The 12024-nt window shown below is 38.3% G+C and overlaps 3 protein-coding genes across 8 annotated transcripts in view; 1 reads left to right on the top strand and 2 right to left on the bottom strand.

The window, feature by feature from the left end:
• TRAPPC13 (trafficking protein particle complex subunit 13) overlaps positions 1-8737 on the bottom strand; it is a 55151-nt gene extending 46414 nt beyond the window's left edge. For all 5 annotated transcript variants that reach the window (XM_012462264.3, XM_012462260.3, XM_012462261.3 and 2 more), the window contains exon 1: positions 8652-8737. In XM_012462264.3, the coding sequence (XP_012317687.1) occupies positions 8652-8697 (46 nt within the window). In that variant the 5' untranslated portion in view covers positions 8698-8737. The remainder of the gene's footprint in view (positions 1-8651) is intronic.
• Positions 2666-8737, bottom strand: SHLD3 (shieldin complex subunit 3). The gene is made up of 2 exons (XM_064376017.1): positions 8652-8737; positions 2666-4297 (listed from the first exon to the last, which is right to left on the bottom strand). The coding sequence occupies exon 2, from the start codon at positions 4175-4177 to the stop codon at positions 3425-3427; it is 753 nt and encodes a 250-aa protein (XP_064232087.1). The 5' UTR covers positions 4178-4297; positions 8652-8737; the 3' UTR covers positions 2666-3424.
• Positions 8738-9389: 652 nt separating this feature from the next.
• Positions 9390-12024, top strand: part of TRIM23 (tripartite motif containing 23) — a 36580-nt gene continuing 33945 nt past the window's right edge. For both annotated transcript variants that reach the window (XM_012462266.3, XM_012462265.3), the window contains exon 1: positions 9390-9543. In XM_012462266.3, the coding sequence (XP_012317689.1) occupies positions 9463-9543 (81 nt within the window). In that variant the 5' untranslated portion in view covers positions 9390-9462. The remainder of the gene's footprint in view (positions 9544-12024) is intronic.

Genomic DNA, 12024 nt, shown 5'->3' with positions numbered 1-12024 from the left:
AAATTAATGTAGAAAAAAGAGGAACACTTAAATTTACTACACATTATAACATATTTAAGTCCATAATCAACTAATTGGCTTATTAGTATAAGACCATACTGATATATTTGTTTTCCAAAACAAGATAGGATGTAGTTTAAAAAAAAATCAATTAGTAAAAGGATTATTCATTATAAGGTGCAAAGACAAATGGTTAGCTACCTGGAAAAATAAAATTTAAAAATTCATTTTAAATATAAATTAATAGACAAAAATTAAGCCATAGACAAGCAGAAAAAGTGAAATTGAATATTTATTAAATGTAGTCTTATGAAGGTAGAATGCTGTATAATTTTTTTAAAAAAATCTTTTTCAATTACTTTGAAAGACTGTCATTTGACCACATCAAAATTTAAAAAAACATTAAATTAAAAAACCATAAAAGCTTGTAAAACTTTTCAGAAAATGAATCACAGAGGGCTAGTTCATTATCAAAAGTACTCATTCAAATCAAAGTCAAAATACTAGAAAGACTATAGACCTACATGTTCAATCCAGACTATAAGTAGTATTCACCAGCATATATAAAAATATACCATCCAACTACTAATTCACCAATTATGGTGTTCATATCAAATTTAGTGGCTTTTTCATTCTGGTTTCAGCTTAAATGTCATCTTTTTCAGAAACAAACTAACGGGTCATTCTGTTTCTCTCATGGTACCTTGTATTTATCATGCACTATATTTGTTTAGAGCACTCCTTTCCAAACTCCACGAGGTCTAGGCTCTTATGTACTAAGTTCAGTTTTGTAGCATCCTTATCTGGTGTAGGTTCTGCTATTCAGATCTTCCCTGAATAAAATAATTTGCACTTCATGAAAGTCCCTAAGTAACTGGCATCAATTTGAAAGTGTAAGTTTTAGAAACTGAGGGCAATAACAACCTTGCTATATTAAGCAGCTGGCTTTTGAAATAGTCAACAAATGCTACCCTTAAAATTTCAGAAGTTACTTTGTATGGCTAGCATTTACTGAGCATTTACTAGCACCAGGCATTATGCTAAATATTTTACAAGATGAACACATTTAATTCTCATGAGTACTCTCTAAGTTGGTACTACATTAACCCCAATATACAGATAGGGCACTGACAATGCCTGTAGAGGGCAAACTGCATACAAAAGGATTATATTAGTAGATAAGTAGGAGAATCTAGATTTGAACCCCGGTGATTTCACTGTTCAAAAATAATTCTCTATAGTAATTATTAATTATAAGCCTGGAGCCATATACCTGGACTGTCATGCCTTACCAGAAATATCCCATGGGAATTCAAAGTAGGACTCTATTCCAGAGTATTAACCAACTACAGATGAATATAGGGAGGTGTTTCCAACCTTCACTTTCATTTTTAACTATGAAAACAGATTAAAAGGTCCCCTGAAAGTGATACAGAAGAGGCAGTTTCTCCCAATTTAAACATCTAAAATCACTTAAAAAATTTTTTTTGAGACATGGTCTCACTTTGTTACTCAGGTTGAAGTATGATCATGGCTGACTGCAGCCTTCACACCCTGAGCTCCAGTGATCCTCCTGGCTCAGACTCACCCCCTATCCCTGCCCACCAAGAGGCTGGGAATACTGTCCCATGCTACAGTGCCTGGTTAATTTGTGTGGTTTTTGTAGAGATGGAGTTTTACCATGTTGCCTAGGCTGGTAAGTTCACTTTTAGTACCAGCTGGTGTTTTCTATTTCTTTTCCATTATTTTTTTCATTTCATTAGAAAACAAATCTCAATAAAGAGAAAACAGAGTCTCAAGGGAATCCTAAGACACTCTTTTTTTTTTTTAGTGTCCTTGAGTTCACCCAAACATTTTGCCAACGTTTTTGCTTATCATAGGTTCAAATTTCCATTACAAACAAAAGTCCTGTAAAGCTTAATTTTTCATGATTTCTGTGGTTTAGCAGGGGATGAGCTGGGGGGGAGGTAAAAAACAATCCTCCATTAAAAATCAAACGATCCCAATTTGGTAAGAAAAGCAACTATTTTCTTCATAATTTCAGATTATGGCCTTTGCAGCAACATGGATGGAACTGGAGGCCTTTATCCTAAGCCAATTTACGCAGGAACAGAAAATCAAACACCACATATTCTCACTTATAAGTGGAAGATAAACAATAAGCATACGTGGGCACAAAGAAGAAAAACAATAGACACTGAGACCTGTTTGAGGGTGGAAGGTGGCAGGGGGGTGAGGACTAAAAAAATACCTATTGGGTATTATGCTTATTACCTGGGTGACAAAACTATTTGTACACCAAACCCTTGTGGCACACAATTTAACCTCTGTAAATTTTTCTTTCCAACTTTTATTTTAGGTACGTATGACAAATCCGTACCTAAAATAAAAGCTGTAAAGAAAAAAAAAAAGTGGACTTTTAAGCAACCTCAGCCATCTCAGGCTATGAAGGGCACATTTACCATGCATTATCAAGCTCCTACCATGATAGGCACTTATAATAAGACAGTAAGTGCTGTCTTATTTTTCTTAGGGAGCTGGTGTGTTTAATAGTAGTAATGACATGTAAGCTGCAAGAGGGCAGGGTCCATGTCTGTCTCCTTCCTTAGTATATCCTAACACCTAGTGCAAGGTAGGCATTTAAATATGTTAAACAAACACAAGGTTATATGCTTGTATAACACTTTTATTGTTTTAATCCCTTTGAGTATTTTTATGAGGTGATATGTAAATCCAATTATAAGATTACGCTTATGGGGAACCTAAAATGACTCCAATAATCAGTCAAGTAATAATTAGCTCTATCATTAATATTGAATTATCTGTATTAGAATAGACAATAACTTGATCCCTATTCAACATTTGATACTTTCCTTCAAAACAGGTTATAGCCTTAAAGATATATTATAGTATTAGGTGAAGTATACATTTTGTATTTTTGTTTGAAAACCACCCATCAATTGCTATTACATATCTTTGGAAACATTATTACGAATCTAGGCTGGTCTCCCAATCTGAACTACATTCATGCCACATAAATAGCATTTGAGAATTGTTTTTAGTTTTATTTATTTTTTTTAATTACACTTGAGGTGAGTAAAGAAAAATATAGTAAAATTAGATTTTAGAGATTCACCAGAATCCAAACTATACAACTTAATTCATAAGACTAATTCAATCACAGTTTGTAACAAAACAAAAGGAACAGAACATTTTTACCTTCAAATTCAATGTAAACAATAATTTATCACATTTAAAAGAAGGCTGCTAATAAGTAGAACTCAGAAAGTTCTTAATTGACAAACTTAGGAATTCTAAAAAGTCATTAAAAATTTTAAAAAGCCTGTAAAATTTATTTCATCTATTTCTACCCATATTCACTTCATTCAGAATATTCTTCCTTGTTGACAATCAGTGGAGTTCATTACATACTAAAAATAACACCATATTTATGCACAGATAAATTAATTTTTCCAGTAAGAGCTAATCTTCCTTTAAGAAGACTTCCTACATATTCACAATACATAATATCACAGAATATCCATATTTGGCCTAGATGTCTCTGAATTGTAGCATTACAAGATGGAAGTTCATTGTGTCTAATAATTTGATTGAGTTTTGTCCAAATGTCTTCCAGAGTTTGGCTGTTACAAACAGTGTCTTCTATTGTCCATCTTGCTCTATAAAGTGAGTGTAAATTTAGTGCCTTTAAACTATCTTGCAATTTTTTAGACAAAGGATAAACCTTTTCAGTACAATTATTGCTGGGAAGGGAAATACTCCAAGATCTCCTGTTGCGCTGTTTTCCCTTTTCTGATTGTTTATCCAGATTTCCAGAATTAGTCTGTTCCTTCAGTGTGTGTGACCAGATTAAATGCTGCTGTTTCAAACAAGGTTGAAACTCCAATAGATCTACTGTGCAATCATAACTGTGTGATTTAGCATCATGTTCTGAAATGGTCAAGTACTGTTTCACATCTTCAGCTGCCTCTGCAGAAATCACAGGTGGTGATCTTTTAGGTCTGAGTGGAAGCTTGGACCCATCATATGGAAACCAAGGTATAAATCTTGATAGCGGACGAACAGGAAAGTCTTGAATTGCCTTTTCTGCAATTTTTGGCAGTTGTGTGGGATCACTCTCATATGGTCGATAATGTAATATTACTTCTGTAGTCATTCTGCAGTAATCCAATTACTCTTAGTGATGAGAAAATTTCTTAGCTGAACTCCTCAGAGCTAGAATGTTAATTTATTATTGCAAGATTGTCTCTCTTGCCAAATCAGAGGGAAACAGGACCTAAAGTGGAAGTATTGCAAACAATAAGATATGGTAGGGATACCCTGCCTACAAATAGGCAGGGAGAAAAGGAAAAACAAAAACCAAAAACCAATCCCAATGTGGTAGTTTACCAAAGTGCTATTGGTAAATGTGAATGCAATCTACAAACCTGAAAACTCTTTCTCTTACCAAAATAAAGACTCTGAATTAGATACCCTATAAAATTACTTCCAGCCTAAAAATGCTAGTAGTCAATGTGTTTAACTTAACAGATATAAAGGGCTTGGAAGTATCAATATTAATATATTAAGTATTAATAGTCTTAAAACTGTAGCAGAAATAAAGAGTAAATGAATAATTCTTAAAATATTGTTTTCCTATGAAAATAATTAACAAAAAATGTAATAGTTGAAAATTTGAGACAACTAAATTGAGGACAATGAAACCACTGTAAATTCTACTCCAACATGGTGAAATCCCGTCTCTACTTAAAAAAAAAAAAAAAAAAAATTAGCTGGGCAAGGTGGTGCACGCCTGTAGCCCCAGCTACTAGGAGGGCTGAGGCAGGAGAACAGCTTGAACATGAGAGCCAGAGGTTGCGGTGAGCTGAAATTGTGCCACTGCACTCCAGCCTGGGTGACAGAGCAAGACTTCGTCTCAAAGAAAAAAAAATTCTATCTGTTTGGAAGAAAATTAATCATTTTACACTTGAAAATTATATGGATTCGCAGGGTGCAATGGCTCACGCCTGTAATCCCAGCATTTTGGGAGGCTAAGGTGGGTGGATCACCTGAGGTCAGGAGTTCAAGACCAGTCTGACCAACATGGTGAAACCCCCTGTTTCCTAAAGATAAAAAAATCTAGCTGGGCATGGTGGTGCATGCCTGTAATCCCAGCTACTCAGGAGGCTGAGGCAAAAGAATCACTTGAACCTGGGTGGTGGAGGTTGTACTGAGCTGAGATCACGCCATTACACTCCAGCCCGGGTGACAGGGAAAGACTCCATTTCAACAACAACAAATTATATGGATTTCACCAAACAAATATATAGACAGAATATTTGATGATATCATCTCATTCTCTGTAGTAAAAACTAAAACCATGAATATAGTTTAACTTTGCATTTTAACCAGGCCAAGAACCAGTTTTGTGACGCTGTCTTCTCCACATAATCCAGGCAATTAAGCAGTATGGAGACCCTAATACCATAGCTTTTGTATTCCAATTTGGAGGAGAACAAGAAGTCTAGACTCCTATTTTTTTCTTTTAGAGCACAGAAATCCTCAAGTTGCCCCAAATTAAGTCACTGATAATAAATTCCAGCATATGGTACATAGGGTCAAGAATGGAGCCTTCCAATATCTGCAAGTTGGGCTTCCTAACCAGGCCCAAAGTTGTAAGGGTGACAGAACAGGCTTTTTCACATCCTAACAACTGCAGAAAAAAATTAGTTGAATCCCTTCTCCCCAAAAATCATTAGAGAATTACTTGATGAGGGTTCTCCCATTGCTAGGATAACCATGAGTATGGACTCCTGTCATGATGTCACAATAGAATCACTGTCTGACTCTAAAGAGTCAGAAGTAACTAATTCCATGATTCTTTTTACTTACCTAACAGATGTGACAACTCTGTCCACTAACAGATGTGACAACTCTCAAATTCATAAATGTGATCTTTAACATTCATAATTTTAAATATGGATCTAAATGTTATCACTATTCCTTCAAGAATTAATAATGCACTAATGTTTTTCTTCTGTTCCTTATACTTTCACATTGTAAAATGTGAAATGGCATTGAGAAATTCTCTCATCTGAACTCAATCACTGTTATACTCAAGAGACAATTTTTTTTATTTTGAGACAGTCTTGCTCTGTCACCCAAGCTGGAGTACAGTGTACGATCTCGGCTCATGGCAACTTTCACCTCCCAGGCTCCAGTGATTCTTGTGCCTCAGCCTTCTGAGTAGCTAGGACCACTGGTGTGCAACACCATGCTGGATAATTTTGGTATTTTCAGTAGAGATGGGGTTTCACCATGTTGGCCAGGCTGGTCTCAAACTCCTGATCTCAAGTGATCAGCCACCTCGCCCAACCAAGAATAACAAGACATTATCTTTTTTTTTTTTTTTTGAGACGGAGTTTTTGCTCTGTTGCTCTGGCTGGAGTGCAATTGCGTAATCTCGGCTCACTGCTGCCTCTGCCTCCCACGTTCAAGCGATTCTCCTGCCTCAGCCTCCTGTGTAGCTGGGATTACAGTTATGCGCCACAACCCCCAGCTGATTTTGTATTTTTAGTAGAGATGGGGTTTCTCCATGTTGGTAATCCTGGTTTTGAACTCCCACCTCAGGTGATCTGCCCACCTCAGCCTCCCAAAGTGCTGGAATTACAGGCGTGAGCCACCCGCTCCTGGCACAAGATACTATCTTTAACATTTTACATATAAAAATATAAAGTGAACTTAAGTGACCACTTAAATTGATAACATTTGGCATCCAACATCAGTAAATTGAGAAGTGTGAAAATCCTTGATTAGCTAGAACAATGGGTTAACTAGAAGATGGTACCAGAGAGGTTTAATAAAGTTGAAACTATCAGTGAATTTTAAAACATTTGCCCGTTTAGGTTGCCTTTTTTTTTTTTTTTTTTGAGAGAGTCTCACTCTGTCACCCAGCCTGGAGTGCAGTGGGGCAATCTCAGCTCACTGCAGCCTCTGCCTCCCACTTTCAACCGATTCTCCTGCCTCAGTCTCCTGAGTAGCTGGGATTACAGGTGTCTGCCACCACACCTGGCTAATTTTTGTATTTTTAGTAGAGACACGTTTTTGCCATGTTAGCCAGGCTGGTCTCAAACACCTGACCTCAAGTGATCTGCCCACCTTGGCCTCCAAAAGTGCTGGGATTGCAGGTGTGAGCCACAGCACCTGGCCTAGGCTGATTAAATATTCCTTCCTAGGTATCCTCTGTTTTGGAAAACAGAATAACAGAAAACTAAAAACTCCCAGTGGCAGTCTCTGTTTCACTGGTATTTAACTTTTTAATAGCTTCTAATTTGTACAAATCGCACCTTGCAGCCAATAGAACTGCTCAAAATTCCCATCAACGTAGTTGGTAGAGGAATTATCTCTGAGAATGCTGTTTCATTCATTAGGAGGCAACATGGACTCTTGAAAAGAGGCAAGTCTTATGTTGAAATACTGCCTCAATCACTTACTAGCTATGTGATCTTGGAAAAGTTGCTTCAACTATAAGAATTCATATTTACTCCACATACTTGAAGTGAGATTGAGAGATAATGAACATGCTTTTCTTCTTTTCCCTCTTCTCCACAAGTAACAATCCATTTTAGTCTAGATCATTTGCTCAGGTTAAGCTTACAGGTTCCATCACTGTATCACTTAAAATTACAAAGGTCCACAGTAAGAGTCTTGCTAACTCAGGCATCATTACATGTTTCTATGTTACAAACGAGACTGATGAGCTTCTAGAATGTCTGATGACTACATCATAATGGGAAGGCTAAGGCATCTCTCAAAATGGATGCCATAAGTGCAACTGAATTGAATCCAAATGTTTATTGAGCATTTATTTCCTCAGCTCATTCAAGCCATATATTAGAGCATACAAGAAACAAAAAGTGCATTTGTTGTAGTAAAAAACAAAACAAAATAAAACTGAAAAGATTTCAAATAAAAGGTTTTCAGAAAATAATAGGCAAAAAAAAAAAACTGTCCTAAAAAAAAAAAAAAAACTGTCCTGCTGTTTTTTTCCCCCTAAATAATGATCTAATTAAATCATCAAACTTACTCAAAATGGCTGTGTACAAAAAATAGAGTTGACATTAGATCTCGGACATGTTTCCCACATACAGTGCTTTGAAATAAACTGCAGTTTGTTTTTAATAACTCTAAGTTATATGTTGTATTACTATGTATTACTAAATTCTTAGCACTACTGCCATGCAATACTAATTTTACAGAGGAAGCTGAAGCCTGTTAACTTCGTCAGTGCCACATGAAGAGACAAGAGACAGAAGGAAAAAGCACTTTAGATGCCTGCTGTAATTCATCCTAGTTCACAGAGATCTCCACGGTAGGAGCGGGACGTTAGCTTCTGCGGCTAAAATCTGGTGAGTGAAGCAGCATAGATCAGAAAGAATGATTTACAAGCTATCTATTTCATTCTATAAAGGGGCCCTTAAACCTAAAAAGCATCCAGGCGAAATCGCTTCCTTCCGCTTGGCGCCAAGGGACAGAGCAGGAGGGCGAGCACTGACAGTGTTTAAGAAGGATGAGGCCTACATGGCAAAGGCTTCGAGAAATAGGGAAGGAAAGAAAACAGAAAAAGGGGACTCAGGTTCGCAAAAGTTTACCTTTCAGCGCCAGCAGGTGCTCCTGTTTAGGGGGATTCACTTCCATTTTGACCGGCACGTTTGACCCACGGCCTACGGGGGCTGGGCAGGTTCAACTTGGCCCGGAAGAAAACGGAAAACCTCGCGTTGGGGAAGACGAAGAGTCAAAGGCACACTCAACTTCTCTCTGGTAGTGGTACCTTAGATTCTCTTACTATGTCCTTTACAGACTGGCTTCTTTTCACCAAATCCATCTCTTTTATCTTAGAAACCTATCCAATATATAAAATACTTCGTTTTCTAGCTGCAGTCATACATCGCGACTTCAGGAACCCACCCCTCGGCAACATTACGCGGCCTCCCAAAGCCTAACGTTACCGGCTAAAAAAAAAAAAAAAAAGAGAGAGTGGCATGCTGGGATTTGTAGTGTATGCAAAAAACTTGTTGCAGGCAGGGAGATGCCCCGCCCCCGCCACACCCCCACCGCCAGTTTACACCTTGGCTGGTTTACGATTCGAAAGGAGAAATCATTACAGGAGCGGGAGTTTTACCCCAGAACTTTAATTCTGTTTTATCTCTCCTTTTTTTAAACCTTTTTTCCAGCAGTTGCAGAGTACGTAATGAAAAATAACAAAGTGCCCATGCGCAAGGCTGTGCAACGAAGCACACCACAACTGCCGGCAGGCGGTGTTAAGAGTCGGCTAAGCGGCGCCCTGAGTCCTACTGCGCCTGTGCGCCGGTGGCGTGCGCAGAGGCCTCTGGGTAGGTGGCTCAACCCCGCCTCTCAGTTGAGGATTCTGAGGGCTGCATCTGTGGCCCCGCTCCAACGAGGATGGCTACCCTGGTTGTAAACAAGCTTGGAGCGGGAGTAGACAGTGGCCGGCAGGGCAGCCGGGGGACAGCTGTAGTGAAGGTGAGGTACTTTACATGCTCTGTTCTCCACCATCGGCCTATCTTCGGTTCATCCTGGAGACCAGGCGGCATCGCCGTGGCCTAGGCTTCGATGGGTGGGATGCGCGATTTCTGGGCCCCTTTTGATTTTACAAGCCTTGTCCTCTCCTCTGCGACCTTTTTCTCCTACGGCCTGAAATTGCGTGGTCTTCTGCTCATGACATGTCATCATCGAGACATTTGCGAAAAGGAGCTTGCGGGCAAATGTCAGTGACCTAGACAGGTCTTTCCCCAGTTTCTCTGCTTCTAGTTAAACTCAACAGGCATTAATTAGCTTAGTATTATAAATTGAGCCGTCATCATTGTAACGTACTACGTTAGGTGTTTTAGTTCATTAATATCTACTCATGAAGTAGATTTAATTCCCATTTTACAGGGAGGAAACCCAGGTTTAGGTTAACACAGTGTATGATAGAGCCCAGAGTTGACCGGCTCTAAAGTCTGTGCTTTTCGCTATTGTACTATGTCTGTAATCAGACATCTATTATTGGTTGAGCTGCCCTCTCCCCTCTTAGTAGTACAGTCTGTTAACACTTTTCAGAAGTCTGCAACATCATAGCTGGGCATTAACGATAGAATTTATGAATTTCCTTAGGCTTGAAGTTTGAGATTCTACCATGTATACATGCTCCAAAATGAATTTACTAAAAAATCAATGGCACTCATTTTTCCCTTCCACTGTGTGCATGGAAAGATCTGGAGGGGAGAACTGATCTCATTGGTTTATAGAGTAACCTTCAGGAGCATCTCTAATCTAAGAGATTGATAATTCTCATTCCTAGCTACATAGTAAGATCACTGAGGATTTTTAATACACTACTGATGCAGCCCTTCTCCAGTTCTGATGAGGTTGATATCAGTATATTTTAGGAATTCCCTGAAGTTTTTTAAATGTGCAACCAGGGTTAAGAACTACTGAACAAGATAATATCTGAAGTTCTTTTAACATCTTGAAAAATAGACGCCTATGATTATTCAGTTAATAGTATTCAGTTGGTTTTATATAACAGCAAATGAGACATTTCTTCCCACAATTTAGTATCAGTCAATATTGGTGGTGGTTGATTCAGATGACCTTTATGTACTAATAAAGTTATTCTGCAGGTATCTGATATCCAAAGGAGCCCTCATTATTAGGCATGTTGTGTGATTGAGATTTTATTTATTGAATTGTGCTTTTGCTAAGTAGAGAATACTTGCAGAGTACTTTGTGAATTAACTTGAAGTTTTATTTCATAATTGGAATGAGTATCATTGCAGTATCTATTTTTTGTTACCCTGTTTGCCTTACAATGTCAAAAGTGTACCAAGGCCTGATGTAACTCCGGTTTGTTGCAGCACAGAATTTGATACATTAGAGTCTCACCTTGTTCATTTTCATCTTAACATGTAAAATGTTCCTGAATTGTGCAATAAAATAGTCCTTTTTGACAAAATCTTCATGCCATAATTTGTCATAGGTATAGTAGCATAAATTAAAAACTCATTGTCATTTTTATAGATAAAGGCAAGAAGTATTTATTGGAAGGTAAAAGTTGAAGTATATAATACTCATACTCTGTAAAATGGCCTTTTGCTTGTGAACAAGTTGATAATGACAAAATTTTTATCATTAGGGAAAACAGTGACATAAAAATCTGATATTGTGGCTGGGCATGGTGGCACACACCTGTAAAGCACAAAGTGCCTGGGAAGCAATTTGGGAGACCGAAGTGGGCAGATCACTTGAGGTCAGGAGTTCGAGACCAGCCTGGCCAACATGGTGAAACCTTGTCTCTACTAATAATACAAAAAGTAGCTGGGCATTGTGGCACACGCCTGTTAATCCCAGCTACTCAGGAGGCTGAGGCAGGAGAATCACTTGAACCTGGGAGGCGGAGATTGTGTTGAGCCGAGATCTTGCCACTGTACTCCAGCCTGGGCAACAGAGCAAGACTCCATCTGAAACATAAAAAGTACAAAATCTGATATTACGAAATAACTGACATTTAAAAATGTATCACAGAAAGTTTCTTTTGCTTAGTGAGTCTCCTTAGGCCTTTTAAAATTTAGTCTGGGGCTGGGCACAGTGGCTCACACTTGTAATCTCAGCACTTTGGGATGCCGAGGTGGGAAGATTGCTTGAGCCCTGGAGTTTTAACACCAGCCTGGGCAACATAGTGAGACCTTACCTCTACAATTAGTAATTTTAAAAAACTAGCCAGATGTGGTGGCTCATGCCTGTGGTACCAGCTACTTGGGAGTCTGGGGCAGGAAGATTGCCTGAGCTCAGCAGGTCAAGGCTCCAGTGAACTATGATCAGGCCACTGCACTCCAGCCTGACTGACAGAGTGAAACTCTTTCTCAAAATAATAATAATAAATAACAATCTGATCACAGTGTGATTTACATGTAATAAGTTTGAAGCTTTCTTTTGGCATTTTGTGAAGTGTAAAATTAAGAG

The sequence above is a fragment of the Aotus nancymaae genome, unplaced genomic scaffold (assembly GCF_030222135.1).
Source record: "Aotus nancymaae isolate 86718 unplaced genomic scaffold, 86718_ANA_hifiasm-v0.15.2.pri h1tg000014l, whole genome shotgun sequence".
In the NCBI taxonomy this organism is placed as follows: domain Eukaryota; kingdom Metazoa; phylum Chordata; class Mammalia; order Primates; family Aotidae; genus Aotus; species Aotus nancymaae.
Note: the sequence above shows the minus strand (reverse complement) of the source record. Positions and strands in the feature narration are given on the sequence as shown.

Bases quoted from the DNA above. Each gene is read 5' to 3' on its own strand.
- SHLD3 (XM_064376017.1), bottom strand. From the start codon at position 4,177: ATGACTACAGAAGTAATATTACATTATCGACCATATGAGAGTGATCCC.